General features: G+C 34.5%; 1 protein-coding gene across 5 annotated transcripts in view; it reads left to right on the top strand.

Moving 5' to 3' along the window:
- Positions 1-2,476: 2,476 nt before the first annotated feature.
- LOC149791812 (natural resistance-associated macrophage protein 2-like) overlaps positions 2,477-27,879 on the top strand; it is a 36,254-nt gene continuing 10,851 nt past the window's right edge. Inside the window, exons 1-12 of one of the 5 annotated variants that reach the window (XM_089970320.1) lie at positions 2,477-4,856; positions 10,407-10,580; positions 10,986-11,108; positions 11,828-11,906; positions 14,740-14,887; positions 15,852-15,990; positions 16,939-17,094; positions 18,151-18,220; positions 20,986-21,089; positions 23,846-23,935; positions 24,588-24,617; positions 26,822-26,984. In XM_089970320.1, the coding sequence (XP_089826446.1) occupies positions 10,422-10,580; positions 10,986-11,108; positions 11,828-11,906; positions 14,740-14,887; positions 15,852-15,990; positions 16,939-17,094; positions 18,151-18,220; positions 20,986-21,089; positions 23,846-23,935; positions 24,588-24,617; positions 26,822-26,984 (1,261 nt within the window). In that variant the 5' untranslated portion in view covers positions 2,477-4,856; positions 10,407-10,421. Of the gene's footprint in view, positions 4,857-7,202; positions 7,327-10,406; positions 10,581-10,985; positions 11,109-11,827; positions 11,907-14,739; positions 14,888-15,851; positions 15,991-16,938; positions 17,095-18,150; positions 18,221-20,985; positions 21,090-23,845; positions 23,936-24,587; positions 24,618-26,821; positions 26,985-27,879 lie in introns of all 5 variants that reach the window. The other 4 variants (XM_089970317.1, XM_089970319.1, XM_089970318.1 and 1 more) reach the window with 4 other exon arrangements.

The following is a 27,879-nucleotide window of genomic DNA, read 5'->3' on the forward strand; positions in this document are numbered from 1 at the left end:
TAAGACGGAATTCTAACGACTTGACAATGTTATAAAGAAGGAAATTATCGACTTGAAATGTTGTGCACACGAAATTGTTGCAATTAAAAACAAATAGACAAGAAAGTTCACTATTAAAAGCTATTAGATGGCAATTAATATATAGTCTAGAGATGGCGTAATGCAACGTAAGAGATGTTTTTAGATTTCCATGCTGACAAATGGAAGCCGATCTCGTAAAGATTTTTCGATTAGCTTTTTATGACTTGTTTGCGTAAAAGATATTTGTAATTTTATCAAATTTACAGTTTAAAATGTTATAATATTGTAAAACACACACACAAACACACACACACACACACACGTATATATATATATATATATATATATATATATATATATATATATATATATATATATATATATATATATATATATATATATATATATATATATGTGTGTGTGTGTGTGTGTGTGTGTGTGTGTGTGTGTTTTAAGGGCCATACGTCCAATTTGACAGCTACATGTTGTTTTCTTCCTCATATTCCAAATTAACAAGGAAATGAAGCACTTAAAATTCTGTATTTCTGCTGATATAAATTAAATCAATACACACTGGAAGAGAACCAATACCAGTTATAAATCTAAAATCTACACGTTTCGGACAGGAACTAACATCTCATAAAAATCTCAGATATACACATTTTCAGAAAAGTAATAGCTGATAGTCATTATAGATTATTCTGCTCGTGAGATAAAGTAATTTAAACTGTAGTATGATTTTTTTAAAACAAAAGGTGTTTTGTTTTTCTGTACATTTTTTCAGGTTTTATTCTAGAATTAAGTATTCATAAATATGCAAACACAAACACTCTTGTTACAAAGACAGACCACTCCGTAGGCCTAAGTGGTTAGAGCGTCCGCCTCAGATGATGGCGGACGCGGGTCCGCACCCCAGCCGGGTCATACTAAAGACTTATAAAACTGGTACTAGCAGCTACCTCGCTTGGGGCTCATTATTAAAAGGTTAGAGTTAGGACTGGTCTGCCTGGTGATATATTGTGTCTCTCTGTGAATGATGCTACATATCTGCGGCCAGATGCCCCATTGCCAGTCATCACTACAAACTGCTACACTGCAGCGATTTGTTAAACATATGTCGAAAAGCTAAATCACACACACATACACACACACACGCACACGGCAACTTCGCTTGAAGAGAAGTTTAAAATAGAGATGAGTGCATTGCTGGCATGCCAATACTGTAGTCAGCATCCGGTTTGCGTGTCATCTTCCCACGAGGTTCCTTGTCTCATGCCCACTCAGCGGCAAAATACAGCATATTCAAACAGGAAGCGAAAAAACCACTTCATGTTTTAAAGTCGATCCGAAAAATTGTAGATCGGTACGGTTCTTGTGTTGATAACGATAAATATGCCCTCGGTATAGTTATTTTCAAAGCAAGTATCAATAGTACAGATGGACACCAAACAAAAACCAAATATAAGTTTTTTTAATGGCAAATTTGGAATATTTCTTTACGTGAAAAAGAAATGAAAACATGACAGGTTAATTTTTTTAAGAAAATACTTGTTTATCTCTGTGGTTTTGTATATGCCTGTATTGTTGTGCATGTGTGTGTCTACCTTGCCTTTATTGGAATTTACTGCTAATTTTATATACCACGTAAAAACAACATGACTTTTAAAAGTGTTGTTAAAAAGCAATTTTATGCACCAATACTGTTGTTATCAAATTGTGATTCGCCCATGGGCATTAATACGCATATCTAAATATTGTTCTAACAATAGTCTATCGTTTCTTTACTCTCTATTAGTGATGAATTTCTCACGAATAATTATTTGAGGCTTGCGAAAATAGCGAGAAAATATTATGAATCCCTGTTTCCCAAATGAATTGCATACGGTAAAAATTTCATCAAAATTCTGTCTTCCCTTTAATCTCTCTCTCTCTCTCTCTCTCTCTCTCTCCTATTGTAGACTATACCAGCGAAAATCCGAATAAAAACGAGTGTGGCTGATTCTCGCCTGCGTCATTTGATGTTGTTTATGGACATATGGATGATGGTAAAATTTAGTCACACGGACCAACGGAAAACGAAAAGATAAAAATAGAGGAGAGACAATTGCATGGTCGATAGCAATGTTAATTAAATGATAATGACTTCGATCAATTGTAAATACAATTACGTGTCTGGATTATCTCTTGTTTGTTTGTCATTTTCCTTAGTTTATATTTCCCAGTCGCCGATAAGTGATTGGCTGCGCGTTACTTGCCTTTGGAAAATTTGAGTTTGCCCCAAACGTAAAATCCCAGTATAATTTATATAATAAGACAAAATAGGACATATTTTACGTATACGGCATATAAATATCTTGAAACTTTTATTTCCTTGTATAGGCTTCTTAAAATCATATGTCGATAGTTAATGATATCGAACAATATATATATGTAAATAATACACGCAGTCAGATAAGTGGATTGGGGCCCCGAGTGGCCGAGTGGTCTAAAGCGTTCGCCGTTACGGATCACTGCCATCTCACCTCTGTCTGCGTGAATTCGAGTCTCAGGCTCGTCTAACCTGCCAGTAGCTTCTCGTGGGTCGGTGGTTCTTCCCGGGGTTTTCTAGGGCTCTTCCTCCACCAATTATACTGGCCGCCATGTATAGCCTATCTTGTGCTGAAAAATGGCTTTAAACCCAACAACAACAACATGTGGATTAGAAAGAGATCGAATGCGGACATAGATGGAGAAGCAAAACCGGATATGTACTTGCATGGCCTCCCTTGGAAATATTTTTCTTTGCGCCATGAAATTAGACAAATTAAAAGATTTGGAGCCATTTTTCAGTCAAAGAAGCCATTTTATGCCATGATGAAGGGACTTAAATATATGTGTAATATTATATTGGCCATATTTTTAATCTATATAGACATGACAATAAAAGAGTTTTTGCATGTTTTTATTACATTTAAAAGCACAAGAATACTTATTAATAAATATAACAATACCATTATATACATGTGAAGTACAATGTATAGAATATAAAAAGCAGGAATGTTTCTATATAACTGATAATACAAAATAATGCTTAGTCTTTATGAAGAATCATGTCCTGTGTCGCTGACACTTCATCAATATCTGCCTCATTTTCCCCTGACCATTTCGTAAATGTCTTCGATAAATCAAAATTCTCAACCTTGGGCCCATCAATATAAATTCTCATTGCATTTTTCAGAATAGACATACCCATAACTTTTGTAAGTTTATTTTGATCAGATTCTGACGACTGAACCCCCTCTTAGAGTCTGCAGTAGAAATAGGGGCAACAAGTAACCCGGTAGCTGCCTCAGATGCAGCTGGATACAAATCTTTGTTTTTAGGACTAGATAAGGCATATTATTTGTGCTTGATACAAACTTGCTGATTTAAGTAATTTTTTTTAAGTTTTCATTGATATAAGCGACTCGGGTCCTTTACGGTCGACGTCTCGCATCCTTGTAGCGGCATTCTTTGTTACTCTGTTAAGTTGTGACCACAAAAACGTGTTATCTTAGTAAATAATCCCTAAAAGACTAAGCAGTCCCATGTGCGTCTCACACTCAGTTTTCAATAAACATAAATTAACACGTGAAAATGACACCGAATCTTTTTTCCAACCTGTTCAACAATAGAGTATATCCACCGGCCATTCCTTATTTGATACTAATCACATGTCATTGTTTCTAAAACCGACTGACAGCTTGCAGTTAGATGCAATCATGTTCGAATAACGTCTTATTCATCATATACCGACATGATCCACTGACTGCCACAGAAACAGTAATTGAAAGGCCCGAGTCGCTTATATCAATGGAAAAAAGCTATACTTTATAAAAATTTGTCGCCACCAACTTTCGTCAGTCATTAAAAAGATATCGCCACTTTCAAAATTCTTTCGCATTTGGAGATATATGCGAAGCCTAGCGGAGGCCCTGGCATGCATATCGACCAATACAATAATAATTAGAAACGAATTTGGAAATAGGTACAGTTTTGAGAGAGAGAAAAAGAAAGAGTGATGTAATTTGTGTGATTAGGATTTTAACGTAGCTTTAACAATTTTCCAGTTATATCGCTACGATGTCTGCAATGTAACTGTTTATAATGATGTCTCGCCTAACCCTTTTATAATTATGTCTCGCCTAACCCTGCTGTATTTGTAGCATTCTACTTTCTTAATTTATGCCGCCTTCCATGCTTAATTCGGAAGTGTATTATATATCAATATGAATGAAACTAGAAGTTCATAAAATTAATGAAGTAAATTATCACATACAAAAGAGATTGTGATTAGCCGCGAAAGGTAAAGAGCTATATTTTGTAGTGGTCATGGATGTGCACAGTTCATTCCATCCATAAATACACAGCTGCGTAATAGTCGGAATTAACTGCTTTTGATATGCAAGTATGTGATATAAATAAAATATATGTATACTATGTACGATGTATCTTTGATATTCCACTCGTTTACACTTTATCTGTAATTTTCAGTTTGCTATTTTCTGTTGGCATATTGAAGAGTTAATATTTATGCATTAATGATATACCGAGGTTCAAAAGCCTATTTGTGATGATAGGAACTGGGTGCAATCTTTTTGTGTTAAACGTATCGCCAGCCTCAACCCTGCCTGACCTCATTTATCAACATGCCATGTAAACATCTATAGGTTTCAGTTTCGCTTAGATCACGTGACTCTGGTCCATGCATTTTTAAAGAGTGTTTACGTAGCGAAAACTTCCTTTTGTTGCTGCACTGTTGTACTGCATATATGCTGTTTGGGCGAATTCGGGAGCACAGTATAACTGTGTAATAGGCAAGTCCTTCCATATTTATATATGATTATGTATCTGTATTACATTGCTATTTTAGACCTACTAGTACATTAATTGCAAAGGTTTAAGTCTCAACAAATCGAATTTTTTTCTTGTCATAGTGTAATGTTAAAATACTGTATACATTATATTTTTTATTATGGTACGCCGTATATGTTTAGTCTCTTGAAGGCCATATTAGCAGTGAAATGTTATGATTTCTTCGAATCTCTGCTATATTTGCTAAAAATAATTTCCAGATTTGTTTTCTCTTTTGCAAAATTCATTTTGCAATTGGAATATTATTTTTTTTAATGTCGACCATAGTTTTTAGAATAAAATCTCCGGACATGATTCGTCGGTCCACTCGTCACTGTGTGCTAAAATCTGTTGAGGTATTTAAATGCTGTCAGCGACAGCGACACACAAAAAAATACATCGCTATATTTATCTTTATGCAATTTTTCTTTTATGAGGAATTAATATGGTATTTTTCTCTTCACACATTGGTTGTGATAAATAACTCTCTCTCTCTCTCATGTATCTAATCAATCGTGTCTAGTATTTATATATTTATATGTTAATTTATTGCTACAAGGGCAGATGGATGTTTGTTTGTTTGTTTCATTTTAAAAAGGTGACCGACGCCTCAGAACCATTATCAGTAGACTTATAATAATAATAATAATAATAATAATAATAATAATTATTATTATTATTATTATTATTATTATTATTATTATTTTACCGCACTTAACAATGAAAGAAATTATTATTGGCTTTAATTGCAGTGATATAGTGATAAAAACTTCCACTACACTTTTAATTTTCTCCATTACATTCCATATCTAATATGAGCGTATAAATCATTAATTATAATTTATTGTTTTAATAATTGCTTCACATCACTCTATGACGCGCATTAAAGACAAGCATGTCAATGACTTGTGACTTTGTATGTATTATTCTGAAGACCCTCCCCTAAAAAAAACCAAATACGTTTCTCTTGAATCACATGGAACAATGACGAGATGTCTGATGGCAGAAAGCTTCACACAACACAAACGAAACTAATGTTGAGTTTTTAGTTTGTCAGTCATTTATTATAACAAAATGATATACGTGCTATAAAATCACGGCACATCCTCCACCATAACCTTGAGATTTTCCGCCATACTGTGTACATAAATGAGAACCATGCAGGTTTTGTTAGTAAAACCCACAAATTAACAAATGGCATTTCTTTTCAAATCAATTACTATGGGGTGTAAACTCCTGAAATATGACTCCTTACTTAACATAGATCATGCCCAAAAATAAATTCATGAAATGATTCACATGACACTAGTGTGTCCTTAAGCACTGTCAGTTATAGCACATCAGGTTGAAAGTTGTGATATCCGGGAGTTTTATTTCTAATTCATACCATTTAGTTTGTGAGTCATTGTTAACTTAAAAAAATGGTATATGTCAGTTGTAAATTATTCTCTGGGGCCCCGAGTGACCGAGTGGTCTAAAGCGCTCTCCGTTACGGATCACTGCCATCTCACCTCTGTCTGCGTGGGTTCGAGTCTAGGATTCAGCCAATGTGGGTATGTGAGAAAGCTTGCCAGTAGTTTCTCGTGGGTCGGTGGTTCTTCCCAGGGTTTTCCCGGGTTCTTCCTCCACCATTAATACTGGCCGCCATGCATAGCCTATCGTATGCTGAAAAATGGCGTTAAACCCCACAACAACAACAACACATTACTCTCTCTCTCTCTCTCTCTCTCTCTCTCTCTCTCTCTCTCTCCGGGAGTTTTATTTCTAATCCATACCATTGTTAACTTAACAAATGGTATATTTTAGTTGAAAATTACTCTCTCTCTCTCTCTCTCTCTCTCTCTCTCTCTCTCTCTCTCTCTCTCTCTCTCTCCGTTATGCACCTATTTAGCGGTAGTCCCACACGCTGCCTTAACTTCGTTTCACAATTATGATAAATCCCATATAATATGGCCTATGGGCCGTAATAATTTCGTTCATCTTGAGAGAACGAACAACGGAAAGTCAGTGGACATCCTATCGGACTATAATACGGTGCACTGATGGCGAGGTCAAATGTTAGGTGGTCAAGTCGTCCATGGAGACCTTGTAGTTATGAAACGTCTTGAACACAAAATTTCAACTCTGACTCAGAACGCACAGTAACAAAATTGTGCCTATAATTTTAAATTAGAATAAAATATAAATGACGAAACTTTTAGTATTATATAACTCAATATTTTACATAACTTCTGCTTCCATTTCTATGGCATTATGTCATTTTTTGCTTGATTCTGCCTTAACTCTAACTTCCGTAACTATGATGCCAGTATTGCAGATTTTCATGGACTGACGTTCGGTATGAGCGCCTACGTATCACAGACATGGTCTTCAGGGGTCTGCAGTACCCCAGTGCCTAAGAGTTGAGTCACAATAGTGGATTAACGAGCCACGGTAGCTGTGCTTAATAAGATAAGATATAAGAATTCTTTATTTCAAACTACAAAGTCCATGCCTCTAAAATAAAATATAGATATAAATTAAAACATTGTAAACATAAAAGAACATATATATCAAGATTAATGTTCAAGATTCACGGTAAGTGAGTATAATGGTCGAAGTAGTTCCGTGCGTAATATTCCACGCTCAAAATCAGTGGATTGCGTTCGATTCAGCGTCTGTGATGTGTTTGGGCAAGGTACTTAATTCCCATCGCTTTGTCATTTAATGAGTTTTCGTGTCCGATTGTGCCGCCAAACATCAGTCAACCAGTCAAGCAAGCAGTTCATCGCTGACTTCGCGTTACTATTGGTTCGATTATGCGAATAGGTTAATAAAGTATAGACATGAATGGGAGACACAAACATAATAGTAATCTCGTTTACATCGTGTGGTCTGGTTCAATCACAGGCCTTTCCCTTTGCGATGATATAATTTGAGTGTATGAACGCGGCATCGTTCTTGGAAAAAATAAGGGAAGTTCCCCAGTTTGAACTTCTTGGGCATTTGGAATACCTCGGTAATTCAAATCTACTATAATATTTAAAGATAGAGCATTCCAGTTGTCTTTGCGTAATGGCACACAATGAATCTGTATTCCGGAGAACGAATTGTGTAAAATACACACACATACACACACACACACCTTGGAATATACACTGTACGAAGTTACCTTTGGGATTATGCATGAACGGCCGCGACCAAAGACTCTGCGTCATGGGAATCATGGATGAAGTAAGTCCGCTTTCTTAAATCGATCAATTGATAAACATTGCTACCAACATAGCAACTGTATCAATGGGATTTCTACATCATTTGTACTTTGGAAGGAAGCGAGAAAATATTTTGAAGAATTGAGACCCTAAGTGAGTCATATTCAACACAAATGAGTATAGGATATTCGTTAGATTCGACCTATATGGACAAAATCATGCCCATATCTCGTGTCACATATTTTGAATAAGTATCAACACTGTATTTACGACACTATGCACTAGTATCGAATATATCACTAGGTTCAAATGGGTTGAAACTACCAAGCATTGTGAATGATTTCTTCGAATGCATCATGAATTTCAAACGGTAGCACGTAATTGTTGGGAATAAAGGTACCACTACGCTAATTGTGCCAATCCGATGCTATTGCATATTCTAAGGGTACCACTATGCTATTTATGCCAGTCCTATGTTATTACATAGTCTAAAGGTATCACTATGCTACTTATGCCATTCCGATGCTATTGCATAGTCGAAAGGTAACACTATGCTAATAAGGCCAATCCGATGTTATTGCACAGTCTACATGTACCACTGGGCTAATTATGCCCATCTAATATTATTGCATAGTATAAAGGTACCACTATGCTGTTTATGCCAATCCGATGTTATTGCATAGTCTAAAGATACTACGCTAATTATGTCAATCCGATGCTATTACATAGTCTAAAAGTACCACTAAACTATTTATGCCATTCCTCTGTTATTGCATAGTCTAAGCGTACCACTATGCTAATTATGCCAATCTGATGTTATTGCATAGTCTAAATGTACCACTATGCTAATTATGCCAATCCAGTATTATTGCATAGTCTAAAGGTACCACTATGCCAATTATGCCAATCCGATGCTATAGCATAGTCTGAAGGAACCACAATGCTAATCATGCCAATCCGATGCTATTGCATAGTCTAAAGGTGCCACTATGCTAATCATGCCAAATCAGATGCTATTGCATAGTCTAAAGGTGCCACTATGCTAATTATGCCAATAGGATGCTATTGCATAGTCTAAAGGTACCACTATGCTAATTATGCCAATTTGATGTTATTGCATAGTCTAAATTTACCGATATGCTAATTATGCCAATCCAATATTATTGCAGTCTAAAGGTACCACTATGCTAAGTATGCCAATCAATGGTATTGCATGGTTTAAAGGTATCACTATACTAATTGTGCTGTCAGTTATTATTGCATGATTTATCACAAATTAATTATATGCCAATCAGCTGTTATTGTACAGTCTAAAGGTATCACTACACTATATACACTAGTCAGCTGTTTTTGCATAGTGGAAAGGTACCACAACACGAAATGAGTCATTCAGTTGTTATTGCATCCTATTGCAGCACCTCAGACAGTCATTCATATTTTGTTTCTTGGAGATTTGCTAAGCAGTGTCAATGTTATTTGCGTTCAGTTGAAAGCAGTAATAACGGCTAATCACTGAAACAGGTTGCTCAATCAGTTCGGCCTCTGTGCCTTAGATTAATATGACAAAGCTACCAAGGGCGATTTTCGCAAAGGTCACTTGTACAACGAATTCCGTTTTTCTGTATTAAAGTACAAAATTTTCCAGAAAATGCAACAAAATCTAATCTGGTTTTAAAACACGTTGTGTCTATTTTAGAGACAAACCTAAGTAAGAAAAGTCTTTTGCACCTAAATTTTGGCAAATTGCTCAAATTTTTGTTTTAGTATACATCTCAATTCTTGAATATATACCTTTTTTGTCTGTCCCTTTATACTAGATTCTTGCATGTACATGTTTCTCTCTGTCTTTGTAGACTAGTTTCGCATATGTAAGTTTTTCCTTGTTTCTGTAGGCTTGTTTCTTGTGTGCACATGTTTGTCTCTCTCGTCAGGCTCGTTTCTAGCCTGTGCATATTTTTCTCTGTCTCTGTAGGCTCATGTATTGCATTTATGCCAGATTTAATGATGCATGCAAGGTTTGGTAAAGAATGCAGTGGAAATTAATACGGCTAGGTTAAATCAAATGACACCAAAGGTACTTAACTAAATCCTTTCACATCCTGCATGGTCGAGAAAAAAAAAAGTATAAAAATAACGGAAACTTTGCCAAATTCGTGATGCTCTGTCTGATAGTTAATAAGATGTCAATCTCTTTTCAACATTTTCCTGTTCAACCGATTTGTTGCTTAAAGCACCACCTTCATACCAACTTTTATTATTATTTAAAGATACTTTTAAATTTTCTTGCATTAATTCATCTATTTTTTCATACCTATATAATAGGATTGCTCGACTATCATGGACGAGCCTTTACTGCCCCCGAAAGACAATGCGGGGGACAAGATTCGTAACTATGCGTCCATCACTAAAACGGAACAGAATGGACCAGAAAAGGGAATAGGAGGATTCGAGATTACCCAAGGACAGATTAATATCCCGGGATCAAGTACGAACAGAGTATGTATTTTGTATGTATGTGTGTGTGTGTGTTTATCTCTATGTATCCGGATATTTCTGCTAATAATATCTTTGTCTTTTTGTTAAATTTATCTATGTTTTTGTTGATAAAATGCACACAAATGTACTTTTGTATATACATGTAATCTTTCCTTCCAGCTAACGCCTCTTCTTTCATGTATTCAGCAGTAATTAGTTTTGTCAATATACACGTCACAGTGCAATTTTGTAAAAATGATTAAAACAATCTTCAAATTATTATTATTTATGTAGATATCCTTGTCAAATTCGATTTTTAATGGCTACCTAAATACATGTTCTGCTATGGAAGCAATCCAGTGTCACTTCTAGAACAGCTTTTATAATTAATTTGTGGTCAGCAAATTTTTCATATTTTTACTTCAGGGCAAGTTCAGTTTTCGGAAGCTGTGGGCCTTTACAGGGCCGGGATTTCTTATGAGCATTGCCTACTTGGACCCTGGAAATATAGAAGCGGACCTTCAGTCCGGGGCTATTGCCAGATACAAGGTTGGTTCATATTGCAGAAAGTATGGCGTAAAAATTAGTATGAATTAAAGATGATTGATACGAAAGGACAATGATATCATTTAATCTTAAATGAAAATCTGCTCTATAAAATAAATGCATAAATATTTACTAAACAGGAGAGTGGAGGCGTTTGGTGAAAATATAGGTCGGTTTGCTCGTGACGTAACGTACCAACTGTTTCTTGCTTCATACTTGCTGAGGATACCCTTGATATTACTGTCATCTTTTTACCCATTTCTAATGAGATGACATAATAACTACTTATACACGTGTCTTAGGGTCTTTATTTGATGATACCTTCAATAACTACTTTCCTGTTATGTGCGCTTGGCAAGCAGGAACGTGCTTATAAAAAAAAAAAAAAAAATGATTGTATTGAATTGGCTATATTACTTTCAACTAGCAATTGCTATTAACATGGTTCTTACGGTCTTTGAAAGTCTTTAACAGTTTGGCAATGAGCAGATTACCCTGAGGTCTTTAAAAGTCTTTGAAAATTGAAGGGGGAAAAAAAACCATCTCAATGTCTTTCCATAATCCCAGATAAAATTGTCCAAGGTTGTTTCACCATCTTCACTATTAATAGCACTACCACCATCATCACTACCACCTAACATATCATAAATAAAGAGGCCAAGAATACTGTTGGACTTTTATACCAATTATTAAACTATATATTTTCATTCTGCATATTCCAGCTGCTATGGGTGCTGATGTGGTCTACAGTTTTAGGTCTTATGACGCAATTTTTGGCTGCTAAACTGGGATGTGTAACTGGTGAGTAATTGTCCACGTTTTGTGTTCTATCTACCTCCATGCTGAGACAGGCAGAAAGAGAGTAATATTACTACTACTACTACTTATTATTATTATTATTAGTAGTAGTAGTAGTAGTAGTAGTACTTTATGCTTTAATATTTACAGCAGAGAAACATCTATCACACTCTCCAGACTGTTGTGTTTAATTTGTTTTACTGCACATTTTTTAAACAAAAAACTTGAACAAGTTTGTGAAACAAGCTTTTACAGTCCTAATTCGTTGCATGAGCAAGTTAGATACCTATAATCGTGAATGTCAGATCTTGAACATGTTCATTCTGTTCTGTCTCGAAACCATTTCGCTTTTCGCTTATGTACTACCGTCCTCAGTTGAGGATCTCCACATATTGTACCTGCAATGATTTCTAAAGGTCGAAAACTTGTGTCCTTTCTTTAAAAATCCATGTATCCGTTGGGGATCATTGACACTTTTCCAGCACCGGTCATTATTGGTACACCTTATACCAGTATTATCGATCATGACATTAAAAAAGTACAAAAAAATAATAAAGAACTGAATTTAAATCGCAGCTTAAAGAACTAAATATGCGAATTATTACACATTTTAGAGTTACCGCGTTTTTGTCTAACATTTTAATAATCTGACCCTAAGTATATGTTACCTTCAAATATTTCCAGTCCAATTCATTCGCTCACTAAATATGAATAAAGTACTATATAGTAATATTTGATAGATTAAAAAAAAATTGGAAAGATGGATGATATTGTTATCAAACTTTCGATAAGGAATCCCGCTGTGAACAAAAGTTATTAAAATAAAATCACCATCTGCATAATAATGACAGGTTCTTCTGAAAACAGGACAAAAGGCGCAGCTATCATAATTACAACAAGGACATGTTTGCAGTAGGACACATAAGTTTTCTTATCTGTTTCCTGCTGATTCCATACCCAGCCGTTTCTATCCATTTTCTAAAACTTATAAGGCAGGTCATTCAGATAGAAGTATAACTTAAAAATTAATTTGTGAGAAAAAATGAAATACATCAACCATGGTTTGACACAAATTGCAAAATCGCTACAAGAAATGTTGGGCTTAAAATTTCTTTAAGACAGTTTAGATGAAAAGTCACTTCAAAATCGTTTAACGATTATAAATTTCAGAGAATAATGTATAAACCAACTATAAGGAATAAGCGAAAACAGTGCGAAACAAAAGAAATGCATCGATACAGTATGTCAAATAACACTAACAAAAATTGGTCCAACAACCTTTGTAACTGCTGGTCTTTTTTTATTCACCTTGTTATGAATATTTGGATTAATTAGGTGGTATAACTTTAGTATGTATTGTCACTATGATCAGAGAAGTTAATTGTCCATTGTGAAGAACTGTATGAAGATATGAGGAATTATGATGTGAGTCTATAACATGTATGAGAAACAATATTTCTGTTCAGAATTCCATTTCATGACTACCCTACTTGTCCATCACAGTCAAAATTAAGAGGAAAGTTTAAAAAAAAAATATACATTTTTCTCTTGCTTAAAACAAAATGGTAAAAGATTTAACAGTTAATCAAGCATGGTTGATTATCAAGGCTACTAAATCTACAGAAATGTACTTTAGGGCATAAAAAGCATGTGATATAGTACTGTGTTCATTCTTATTCTGATACGTTTAATTTGACCTTTTAAACAAACATACTTTCCAGTGGCAGATGCAGATCCCATTACACCGTGCCCACAAAAGGGTGGTCAGCCATATAATAAAAACAATCTTCCCTCACCATTCCCAAAATGTTTCAATCAGTAATTCAGAACAGCCTTGTCTCCAGAGCAAGGACATTGCTTGATCAAACGTATCTTTTATACAGATATCCCGTTCAACCACTAGTGTACCCGCGTCGGAAGTATTGGAAAAGGGAGGTGGAGACAATATTTTTAACAGATTATGTTTGATGAAAAGTTTTGCATCTTAGTGAGTTAGAGATAAATAAGTGTAATCTCATATAAATGGTTGTATAAATCAAAATGGTTTGCAAAGAATTTGATAAGTAATCAAATCTTTCGCAAAACATAAATGCACGTTTTGCAATTTGTAACTGAACTACGAAATGAAATGTCAGGTGTCTGAACCAAGTTTCATAATCCGAACTAACGTAAAAAATATAATCTAGAAATTTATGACCATGGTATTTCTACTCATGCTTGATCTAATTAGAACTTTCATGATTGACCTCAATGACGTCAAGTCTGTGGACTTCAAAAGGTACCCGAACTCTCCAGGGAGGCGATTAATTAAACTTACTAATAAAAGGACGGGCATATTGTTACACACCTAGTGAAATGAAAACGTTTAAGCATTATTTAAATCCACTAGAGAATCATCACATTTCATTAGTTTTGATACTGTAAGCAACAGTATCTCATGATATTTACATTAAGTTTATGTAACCCTTCTACCCCGGATAGGAGTGAAATGTCGAATCACGTGACTATGTTATGTACTGTGTAAAGATACAGAGATACGAAAATTTATCATTATTGTTATTTTTATTGTTAGATTTGGTATATTGGTTCATACATGTTTAATCTTTAAGAAATAATTTTCGAATATAATTTAAATTTACATTACAGTTCTATGTTTTACTTGGTAATATACAAATCTTTAATGCTGATGTAGATTTGTGTATCATCATATTATTATTATTACACACACACACACACACACACACAATATATATATATATATATATATATATATATATATATATATATATATATATATATATGCACACAAACTCCCTCCCTGACTGTGTTATTATAGGGATGAATCTAGCTGAGGTCTGCAGACAAGAGTATCCAAAGTCATCCAAAGTAGCAATCTGGTTGATGATAGAAGCGGCCATCATCTGTAGTGACACACAGGAAGTCATAGGGAGTGCAATTGCCATAAATCTTCTTTCCAATGGAGTGTACGTATTATATCGCGACTATGACAATATGTTGCGTATGAATTTTCCATCGTTGATTCTGTATTTTCGTATTATAAATAACAGACCAAATGCTGGCATCTGCGATAGATTATATATGTTTTCTTTAACGCATTTCAGACTAGGATCATGTTTATCGCTATGATTGTATAAAATCACACTTGACATGATTCAGTAAAGCCAGTTCAATTAATATGACAAAAATATGTAATTTCATATAATTAATTTTAAACACAATGACAGAATTATGCGGAAACCAGTTGTCGTTCTTTCCTAAAATGTAGACTGGCGGCCTATCTTTAATATAGCTAAATCGATTGATAAGGGCGCAATGGGGTACCGGATACCTCAAAACATAACGGATATTAACTAAACACTAACCCTTTTAATGTGTCAGCTCGCAAAAATATTGAGCATTTACAGTCTATTATGGAAACATGTCTAGCCATGAAAGGCAAGTCGTCTATATAAATAAAACGAACAAAAACTGCATCAGCGCTGCTTGAAAAGGTCTGTATTTGTTCATATGGATATCAATAAAACTTGTTCACATTTACAACAGTATCCCAATTACGCTACTACATATGTAGGCACAGCCAAAATTTAAAAAAAGTAACGATGAAGAAAACTTTATTTGTTATGAAATTATGTGTGAAAGGAAATAAGGTTAATGATTACTCAGATACTGAGAAATTCGAAATGGTATGAACATACAATGACCATCGCAGTCGAAATACCAAAGCGCACCTTGCTTATTGACACACATTCACCAGATGTTCACAACACTCTTTGGACCGTACAGCGTTTGAAACAGAGTTCGAACACCTGCTGAATGAACGTCACTCGCCTGCCTGCGTTTCTATATTATGGTTGCGTCAAAAATTGCTGGTTCTCAAAATTTCAGTTATGATTGTATGACATCTTACTCCATTAATTTGCTATATAGTATTCCAATCTGGGCAGGTGTATTGATCACAGCCGTTGATACCTTCACTTTCCTGTTAATGGAAAATTACGGTCTACGCAAGCTGGAGGCATTTGTTGGATTTTTGATTACCTTAATGGCTTTGTCCTTCATGTACATCGTAAGAACATGCATTCTCTCTCTCTCTCTCTCTCTCTCTCCCTCTCTCTCTCTCTCACACACACACACACACACACACACACACACACACACACTCACACACACACTTTGTATGTGCCTAATTTTTAGATATGAGTTTCTCTTTTTGTTTACCATGTTTGTGATTTCTCAAATGGTGACCAGTTGTGGACGAATACGTCTAATCAATTAAAATTGAAAACAATCTGAAAACAAAAGTCTGGGATCATCTTTGATCATATGTTTAATAACAATGATTTCTACAAGACATCTAACTTGCTTTGTTTTTGTTAAATATAAACCAAAAGAGCAATTAAGGAAGTTAATTTAATTACTCAATGAATTACACAGAATAAGAAATATCGAGTAACACAGCAATATATTTGACCAGTTTAATCAAAAACGTTTCGATGATTTTGAAATCATCCGTACCTTTTCTACCAATAATTATTATATATTGTGAGACGCACCAAAATTTAGAAATTCTAGAATACCAGCTTTCAATTATCAGCAGTCAGTCAGGCGTTGTCATCGAAACAATCCGATTGGCTGGAAACCAATCTTGTTTCGGGAAAAGTGATAACCAATGCGTAATGAAACCCTTTGCCGTCAGACTGTCTGATTAATACGGCGCGTGCTATCCTAGTCTTTATACATTAAGACTGTTTCCAAAATGTACACTAATAGACTCAGTTAGTAATAACTTTACTTTGTGTGAAATAAAATGTTCAAAAGCATCATTTCTGTTTAACAGAAAATGCTATGCTAATTAGTAGACGTTGTTTTCTTGATTCCTTTGATTTGTCAATTAGTTATATCGAGAATGTCGTTTTCATTAGTAAATAGATAATTCTTTAACGAATTGCAGTATTTATGCCCAATAGTTGTTTTTTTAAATTTAGGTCGTAATACTGTATTTTGTATTTATTAGTATATCCATATCAAGCCAGATCAGGGAGACATTTTAATTGGAATCTGGTTTCCATGGTGCCAAGACTGTAATAAAGATGCCATCCTACAACTGGTAGGCATTATTGGGGCGGTCATTATGCCACACAATATTTACCTCCACAGTGCTTTAGTTTTGGTAAGATATTCATATGTTATAAATCCATCCCACTTTCTTTCCCTCCATGCATTTGTTAAACTCCTTCAGTATATAGCTGCATTTCTATCTTTTCACAGTCTGACCTTTTAAATTATTATGCCACAGCCTTTATTGTGTGTTTGTCATTGTATCATTGTATGATATATCATGTTTGCCATTGTATTATTGTATGATACATCATGTTTGTCATTGTATCATTGTATGATATATCATGTTTGTAATTGTATCATTGTATGATATATCATGTTTGTCATTGTATCATTGTATGATATATCATGTTTGTCATTGTATCATTGTATATATGTTTCTCTCCAATCTTCTCTCTTTCTCATCCTCTCTGGATCTTTCTTGTACACTCTTGCCCTTCTCTTGTTAGAGCCTCCGCCCATTCCAGCCTAGTCAAATCAATGACATTAAAAGGGTACTTGGGGCTACCTCGCATGGCGCTCAGTACTGAGGTTAGTGTTAGGACCGGTCAGCCTGATGCCTAGATAATGTGACTGGGTGGGACATGATGCTACATGTCTGCGGCATGATGCCTCATAGCTAGACATCTGTATATGCTGCCACACTGCAGACATCGTAGCGATATGAATAAAACTGTTAAAGCTACGGTAAAAATCTAAATCACTCACACATGCCCTTCTCTTCATTTTTTATTATTTTTCTGTGTCGGTCACTTCATTGCTACCCCCTCTCTCTGCTTTTATGTCGCTCTGTTTCTCTCTGCGTGCGCATGTGTGATAAGTACCTCCCCTTCCCACTTTCCTCCATGTAGATATTTATATACTTGTATCTACTCGGAGCTAATGTTGGATCAAAATATTGAAAATTGGTAGTAACTTCATTTTCATGCCGGCAACCACGAAAGATGTTACATACAGTTCTTAATAATCCTAAGAATTTAAATTTCTTGTTCTGGAAATAATAATTGGTCGAAATAATGGACAGAGTGCAGGCAAATAATGATAAGTGCAGTCAAATAAATCATACACAATACTGATTTTCTGAAGAATATTGCTGTTAATATTTCAGTCCAGAAACATTGACAGAAGGGATAAAGAAGCAGTTCGGGAAGCTACCATGTACAACGGGATTGAGTCAGGTAAGATTTTCTTGTTTATAAATACATGTTCATGAAAACAGCACTTGGGCGTTAGGGCTGATCATTTGTTGATCTACATTTCATTTGTACGTATGGTCATCGAAGTGACATCCTTATTTGCAATATTAAAACACGAACAAGTATATAATGAACTCAACGAAAGCCGTATTAAGGAATTTGATGTATATATCACATGGCATCTCATTTGTGCCGTTTTTTGATATTTATTGTTGGACAGTCACAAAAGTAACGAGAGTTGGACAATTCGTTAAATGACAAATAGTCAGGCCTTTTTTGCAAAAGAAACTTTGTGAAGTCATGCATTTAGCGTAAATCACGGTATACATACCATATCTACCTCCAAACATGTTTCGCGTGGACTGCTCAGCCCGTGCCATGTTCGTGGAAATAGTGATTCTTCAGAGCTCGACCACTACTAAATTAAACATTCCTTTACTTCCTATAAAACTAGATTATGTCCCTATTGTGAAAAATCACAACACTAATTTAAATTACTTTATGAACAAATAAAGAACCAAAGCTACATTGTGATACGCACAGCCGTGTTTAGAGATGTGACATAATTATTCAACGAGTGTAACATTTTAAAGAATTGATCTTTGTATCATGGGATAATATGCTTAGAAGTTTGGATGATATAAAAGCGTTGTCAAAGTCACTTGTGTCACACAAAAACATTTCTGTACATCTTTTTGATATTTTAAATCAATAAGTCAACATTTTATATTCTGTTGTATCATGTTTACCTATATTGTTTATAACTCGTAGTGTATGATTTTATTTAATTTTCGAAATTTTTATTCATGGTTATAAACTGTAGAATATTTTTTGTTATAGTGTGCACATCATTTGAATCTGTTGAGAACGCAAAATGCGTTCGATCGGCAAATGGATGTTCATGTACGTGTTAACAATTAGTTATAATAATCTTAAAAATAAGACTTAAAATCGCTCCTATCGAGTAGTTTCTCGGTGACTGATGGAATATGGAAGTTTCGAAAATAATCTTACTCGTTGCATGAGGTTGAATGAATATGCTTAGTCCGTCAAATATCAATAATGCATGTTGTCACGTAGGGTCTATTGCGAAGTAAAGCCGCAATATACGGTGTTCATAAGGTGAAAATTAAGCATTCAGTTTGATTCCGATTTCTGGAGTCATTCACAAGTTTTGTGTTTCTGATGTAAGTCTGAATACGTTGTTGATGTTGTACTTAGATATTCTTCTAGAGGAAAAACATTTGTTTGGACTGTTCAGTGGTGACAGAAAGTGCTCATTATTTGAACAATAATATTCTTCTAGAACTGTTATAAATTATTCGAAAGTAATCTGGAAAACGTCACAGTCCTTAGAGGACCAGTACATTTACGGTATTCAAAATTATAAGGAACTTTTCATTCGTTTAGGACTTTCGTAGACATTTATAAGGACTAATTTGGATTCACTTTATTATACTGTACGTTCCTGTAAAATTTTCATTTATCACTTTATTAATTAAATCTTTTTTTAAGATTTACAAAACTGATTGGTTTTGCTTCATTTTTTGTTACATAAGTTTGTGGCTATAGATTCGTAACACTGGAATATTGTTTTGTGTCACGACCAAATTTGAATATAAAGTGATGAATCAAGATTACCGATGTATCTCAGTAACTACACGACTTTTTCCTTTATTATATTACTCTGACATATATTTTATATTTCGGTGACTTGATCAGACCTCAAAATAAATTATGTCCCCATTTCATTACGCTTTCACTATAAAGCTCTTCATTATAACACGGTTCCTTTATAAGGCAATTATGGTCCTGGATCCCTTTGCGTTACGTGACAATAAAGTTATATACACCGCGTACTTCCTTTAAAAGCTGTCTCATTATAAGACGATATGCACTGTGGCTTTAAGGAGAATGTTATGATAAGGATATCATGCGTACTCGTGCATTTATGGTGAATCACGGTAAGTGTACTATATTTACAACTAAACATGTTGACTGTGATGATAATGCTAGGTGCTTTTAGTCTGGATTTTGTGTCACATGAAGTCTTGAAACATTTTAAGGTAGGGCTAGTTCATGAAGGATGCTTGTCAGTGAGTCTTGCATCTTCACTGCAAAACGAGGTTGTCATGTGTGTTTATTTACAAAAGCAAACTGGTATTTCCACAGGCAAAACGTATGTGCGTGTATGGTCGGTGGGTTGACGTGGAGGCAAGCATCATTTATTTTAAGCCGCAAAGTCAACGACAAAATTATCATCAAGTGTCAAAGATCAGATGACTATTGTATTAGACTGATACACCAATTGGTGGATGAAACAGACAGTGCCGCATGGAACAGGTGTTATAGGAAGGTTTCGATGTTCAAGAAAGTTCATTTCTTGGGAGTTGTGACCTTCCTTCTAAGAAGCGGTCAAGACTCAGAGAACATTTGAAATTATGAGAGAGAGAGAGAGAGAGAGAGAGAATAATTATGCTTTCAAAGAAACTGATACAGAAATGGAATTAAACCCTTCAGGCCCTCCAATTCTTGATTGCATACCTGAGAGTGTAACATATTTCAAATTTCCGTTTCTAATAACAAGCAGTTCTACCCATATTTAGCAGAGTCATGGGGTAGGGTGGGAATATAAGTCTTAAGGACTAATGAAAGCAACAATAACTTGTTTACTCTCTACGTGTGAATATTCTTCGGAAATATTAATATTGAATCTTAATATAATGACAATTATAATCTAATTTCAGCTATCGCTCTGTTCCTATCCTATGTTATCAACCTGTTTGTTATGGCCGTTTTCGCTGCCGCCTTTTATGGACCACAGTACTCTGATGCTGGACTTAGCCTGGCGGTAAGAGAACATCAGATTACTTAGTACGGGGTCTACTCCCGCCCATCCCCTAACTTGCAGCTACATTCTTCAGCTATTGCTAGAGACTTCTGTAGAATCATTCATCATATATTATACATCAATAATAAATAATAGGCTGACACAGCAGTGTATGGTCAACACATTATAAATAGATAGACTGACAGAGCAGCGTACAGTCAACTCATTATAAATAGAAAGATTGCCACAACAGTGTATGATCAATATATATTATAAATAGAGAAACTAACACAGCAGCGTCTGGTCAACACGTATTATAAATAGATAGACTGACACAGTAGCATATGGCCAACACATAGAATGCATCGTTAGAATGACACCGCGACAGCAGCGTTTAATCAACAAACATTTTAAATCGATATACTGACACAACAGCGTATCGTCAGCAATATTTTAAATCGTTAGACTGACACAGCAGCGTTTAGTCAACAATATTCAAAATCGTTAGACTGACACAGCAGCATATGGTCAAAAATATTATAAATCGTTAGACTGACACAGCAGCGACTGATCAATAATATTATAAATCGTTCGTCTGACACATCAGCATATGGTTAACAATATTATAAATGTATCGTTAGACTGACACAGCAGGGGATGGTGAACAAATACTATAATAAATTTGGAGTATGCCTATTTGTTTATAGCACTCAATTTTAAGGATTTCTTAGTTTTTTTTAGATCACTTGTTTGATTATGGTAGCTCGGTGCTAGAGATATAGTCCTGATACCGAACAATTAACTAATTACTAGGAGCAAGTGTCACCGAATGAAGTGTTAGTGAGACTTCATGATCTCATGGTTTACGTTTGGTGAATTCAGGTCAGAGCCGCACGAGTGTCCCTGGAGCTCAGTAGTCCCTATTAAAATCTAATTGTGTATATTGATTTTGTGACTCCATGTGCAGTATTTATGATTGGAGACTGGTAAATTATACAATGGAATAAACGGAAAACGACTGTTCCGTTGTCGGCAGGCGCCATTTAATGTTTCTATGGTGGTGAAAATGGTGTAGAGTGACAGGCGAAATGTTGCTTAAAATCACGATTTGACTGGTCTAAGGTGACGTAGTAAAAATAGTTCCCTGTATTAGGTGGATGAATTGTATAGTTTCACGACGTGAAGTACGGGCGGTACTTACAGAAAGTTAATGAAGAGATAGCATGAAGTTGTGAGGTTGACAGGTAATTGGGAATTTTTCAGATCTGTGATAATGTATTGATAGCGTAAAATAATTTATAATTTTGACCCGTTTGTATTTCCAGTTTACATCAGTAGTTTTATGGGAGTCTTTAGAATCAGAGGAAACATATGATTTCTAGCGGGATTCGCACGAGAGTTGATATCGCTTGATCAAGAAACCCCTCTGTGTTGTTACAATACTTTATATCGTTAGACTGACAAAGAGGAGAATACCATTTCGATACATTCTGAGAGCGAACAGGAGTCCTATGAATGCTGTGTAGTAGGAACCAACATGAAACTGAAAATTGACACAGCGTAGTGTTGACTTGGGTACATTCTATTATAGCATATATCATGATGGTCTTACGTTAATACCTCGAAACAAAACAAAACAAAACCATACATTCAGTGAGACTAAAATATATTTTTATCAGCATCTTAAAGAACAAGTTCGAAATAACTTATATTGGCAGTTAGTATTGATGGTTTCGAAAATACTTTGCAATCCAGATAATGGTCACGGCACACACACACGTACACACACATGCGCGCACGTACACAGACATGTGTCTATAATCTACCCTCGTTATAATGACAAGATTCGTTCACATACAGGCGCTAAAACGAGGTCTGACCGCAGCGATGCTTAAGGCATGGATAGATAAGCCATAATGTAAATATTAATTATAAATAACAATGTATTTAATGAAAAGCAAAATAAAGACTCAATAGAGAAACATCAATTATGTTCGATAACTAATAAATTTAGAATGTGAAATTCAATCGGTTTTAAAAATATTAGGCAACGCCAATTTAAATCCATTGCAGATACTTACATCGCTTCACGGTAAATTTAAGAACGTCAAAAGTAAATATCATTAAAAACTTCGTCATGACTGAAAGAATTTTCTTTATTATATAATATCAGAAATCTAAATCTTAAATGAAGCTGATAATTACTAAGTTAAATGTTCAAGACGAGTTTTCTTATCATGGAATCTCCATGACATAAGCAGTGATTTCAAAATTTACACACATCAAATGTCTCTCTTGCATCAACGCGGAAGCCGAAAATATTAAGAACCCGCTAAATTAAAAATCTCTTTGAAATACATACTTAAAGGTTGGATGATGATTGGAATACCTGGCGGAATCCAATGTTGTTCTAACGGACGCATTTAGTGCAGTAAATTGCATTTATGTCCAAAATTTAAGCTGGCGGAGTGTGGTTTATGAGGGTGGTGGCATGATGTGGGAATTTTATACTAGGAACAATCCTAATTTATTGACGATAAGCGAGAGCGCCGGTATAATACGTGGTCTTATGGTTTTAGACCGGGTATCTATATCCGTACCTGTCCATCTATCGCTTGGGTGTCAGTATATCGCGTGGCATTATAAAGGGTGTTTACTCTATAGAAAAAAAACTAAATCGCTGTCATTTTATGTATCTAGGCGTTCTATGCCAGTTTGTTTGCACGTCTGTCTTTCTGGCGTATCAAAGTCACGTGGCACTTCCTTTTTACCTGCAGGGAACGTGGCTGTATGAAAAATATGGGTTATCTATGAAGATTATATGGGGCATTGGGCTTCTGGCTGCCGGTCAGAGTTCTACTATGACGGTAAGTCAGATTTATACTAAAACAAAATAGGGTATTCGTACCTGTCTTAAAAAGCATTCTTCTTAGCCAACATGTTTTTAGCATCAACATTTGCTGAATCCTTTAGCCAAGACTATTATGACCTAACCGCATATCATACGGCTACCGCAGATTACTTGGTTTAATGCGACAGGCAAGTATAATTGGTTGGTCGAGTCCGATACAGCATGTGCCGTATTTTTGGAATGCGAAAAAGCCGTTACAATCTCGGTTTAATGCGAAAATTACACAAGGTTGTTGCCTGCGTTCTACACAACATTCTTGTTGTAATAATGTGTGTGTGTGTAAAGAGAATACATTTATAATTTATATCACTATTCTTTTAGTAAATGTATGACAATTGCACAGTCATGCATCCATTGGAAAATGGATTCATTATGCTGGGAACCTAATACTTAATGTGTGCAATACAAAGTGCGTGATCACGTTTTCTGTGTTCAACAAGGACCGAGAATATTTTGAATATTCAGATAGCTATGATACACTTGAAATACCGCATTAAACTATTACATTTTTCATTGCTCATTTTCTACATTTGTTCATAATGCACGACTGCAGAAATTGTTTTGTATACAGTTAAATATATGCTTATATAATTTGAAATTCTTTACAGGGAACATATGCTGGCCAGTTCGTGATGCAGGTACACCATTCTCTGTCTGTCTGTTTGTCTCTCTCTCTCTCTCTCTCTCTCACACACACACACACACACACACTCTCTCTCTCCTTGCCTTACACATGGAAGGGAGTAGTGTGTATTTTGGGAGGTCTAGCGCATTACAACTATACATTTTATTCTGAGCGGGTGCCGATAACAAATGAATACATATATAACTTCAAATTCCATATATATATATATATATATATATATATATATATATATATATATATATCGTACTCTTGAAATCAGTATTCAAGCATTCAAGCAATCTGACTTTAAATATAAATATAAAAGAAAATAATTTACAAATTTAACCACCACAAATAATGGCAAAAATCTACATTGTATTGATTTCAACAGGTTTCACAAAGGTGTTTAAATTATGTTTAAATACAGCAATTTATCTATCGTAGGATAATACCTACAAGCTTGCACGTAATGATTCTGAAATCAAATCACCTTGTTTTCAAAAATATCATTCAAAAGGGCAAAACTGTAAATTTACTTATTTCAAGCATCAGACTGGATATTTGTGTGAGATAAAGAAAAATATGCGGAAAATGTGAATAATTTGAAAGAGGATAACATTTCTAACAATAGGCATCAGGTCTGATTGGCTTATATTTAAAACAGTTCAATACAAATGAATATAGATTAGGTATTTAATGTAGATGAATACCCGGATCTGTATGCAGCTAGAATGACCGCATAAATTGGTGATCTCTTAAACTAGGTAAATATACAATTGTTCAAAAATACATGCCCACCCTCCCTTACTCCACTCCCATCCACACCCAAACAAAACAGAATTTACAGAGAAAAAAAGTAGTTTTAAAGCATCACATGGCGACTCTATATATATATATATATATATATATATATATATATATATATATATATATATATATATATATATATATATAATAAAATAAATTAGAGACAAACAGTCATACATATAATTATATTGTTATAAAGGATATACAATATATCAATGTAAATTATACAATTTTATATAATGCATTAGCATTAAGTCCATTAGGATACAGAGTATCTAACTTATGAATCCAATAAGTTTCTTTTATGAGTCTATTCATGTCACCATGCACAATATCTATTGGCATGAAAGAAAAATCAAGTAGAGAGTGATTATTGGTATTAAAGTGTGTTGAAACATTAGAGGAAAACTGAGGATCTCTATAATTTTTTATATGAAAGCGATGATTATTCATTCTCTTAGAGACTTGTTGTAGTGTTTGTCCAACATATTGCATGCTACATTTTTTACAGGTTATTAAATAAATCACATCAGTTGATATGCAGTTAGTGTTATCTCGTAGAGAAAATACCTCTTTTGTATTAGCACTACTGAAAGAAGTACTTTCTCTTATGTTTGCACATTGAGAACACCGGTGTCTGGTACATTTAGATGACGAAAAGTGTATTTTTTTATTTTCTGTCTGTTTAGTTCTGATTAAAAAATCTTGCAAATTCTTGGGTTTTCTATAAGCGAGAACTGGTTTAATTTTGAAAAGTGATTTGACGCTAGTTTTATTGGATAAATTTAGGAGACTATAATATTTATTAATTATACGACCTATATTAGGTAATGAAGGATTATATTGTATTGTGAAAGGAATTACATCTCTCTCTATTTTACATTCTGCTGTGTTTAAAGCCTCATGTTGAGTAAGATTAAGGGCTTTGTTCAGTGCAGAATCAATTATGTATGAAGGATAATTTCTATTTTGGAAATAAGTTCGTAATTTATTCAAAGAATTTTGTAATTGACAATCATCTGAAATAATGCGTCGGTATCTTTTGGCCTGGCTATATGGTATGCCGTTTTTACATGACATGGGATGACATGAAGAATATTCTACATAGATGCATATCATTTATGACGTTACGTAATGACGTAATTGTTGTTTTAAAATAAAAGACGTCATCCGTTACTTTCAAAACATTTCGTGCCTGAAGAAGCATACATTAAATGCGAAACTATTACACATCATTTTCGGCGTTTGTGTTGTATTTTTTATCACAATTATATATATATATATATATATATATATATATATATATATATATATATATATATATATATATATATATATATATATATATATAAATCAGTAATATGAATGGAAACGTATTGTGTAAAATTTAAAGTATGTATATTTTTACAGATTGAAGAAACTCTGATGATTGATGAAATAAAAGTATTTGTTGTAAATCGATACTACTTTGGATTGTTTATAATACCTGAAGAATATCTCCTGAGCCTTAGTATTCTCTGGCTGTTTGCATACCGTTTACAACGGAAGTACACAACTCCATCAGAGACGATCGGTAAAGAACAATAGTAAAGACATCGTTCCTACGATGCCGAAAGTCCTGTTGGTAGCAAAAAAAGTCAGTCATATGTGAGAACAACTTAATCGAGAGACAATAAACTGACCTGAAATAATAATTGAAAAATCTAAGTGCACATTACACAATCAAGCGAGAAAAAGATTTCAGCACAAAATGGTTTACGTAAGTCGCGCAGATGACCAAAAACCAGACAGAAATAGTCAACATGAAGGTATGGAAAGCACTTATTGATAAAATACACTTTAACAGAAATAGGAGCCTTACAGAATACACCTGAGGTCACTGAGTAAAAATGTAAAAGAGATTATATGATTGATGCTCTCAGGAAGATCTTTAAAGAGCGAAATCCTGGAAAGATATAAAATGATGTCAGAAACCGTTTTACAACAGCAATGTTAAGGCATTATCGGGACAGAACAATATGAATACTTTCAACTTACTCAAAATAGGCATATTTGTGGAAAAGTTTAAAGAACTCTAATTACTAGTATGTGGAATTATTCCACTCAAAATAAACCAAACACGAACGCACGTTTGACCAAAGCTTATTATGGCATCGCTAATACCCATCATAGATCAGTATATCACAGTTGAAGCAAGCAAGGATGAAAACAGATGAAAAGTATAGAAAAATTTGTTTTGTTACTTGACAACTAATACACTTTGAGCATCTAAATTTAACTACGGCGAAAATGTCTGAAGTTTGAAATACAGGACAATTTTGTGAAATAGCTAATCTATAAACTTATTGAGAAAATATTTAAGACCAGAATTAATTTGTGTGGCCATTTTGTTTATAAATTGGAAGATTGGAAGAGGGAGGATATAGAGAAATGCTTTGACAAAAAAATAATTCATCTCTTTACGACAA

Source organism: Sinohyriopsis cumingii, chromosome 9, assembly GCF_028554795.1.
Source record: "Sinohyriopsis cumingii isolate HCF-2022 chromosome 9, ASM2855479v2, whole genome shotgun sequence".
In the NCBI taxonomy this organism is placed as follows: Eukaryota; Metazoa; Mollusca; class Bivalvia; order Unionida; family Unionidae; genus Sinohyriopsis; species Sinohyriopsis cumingii.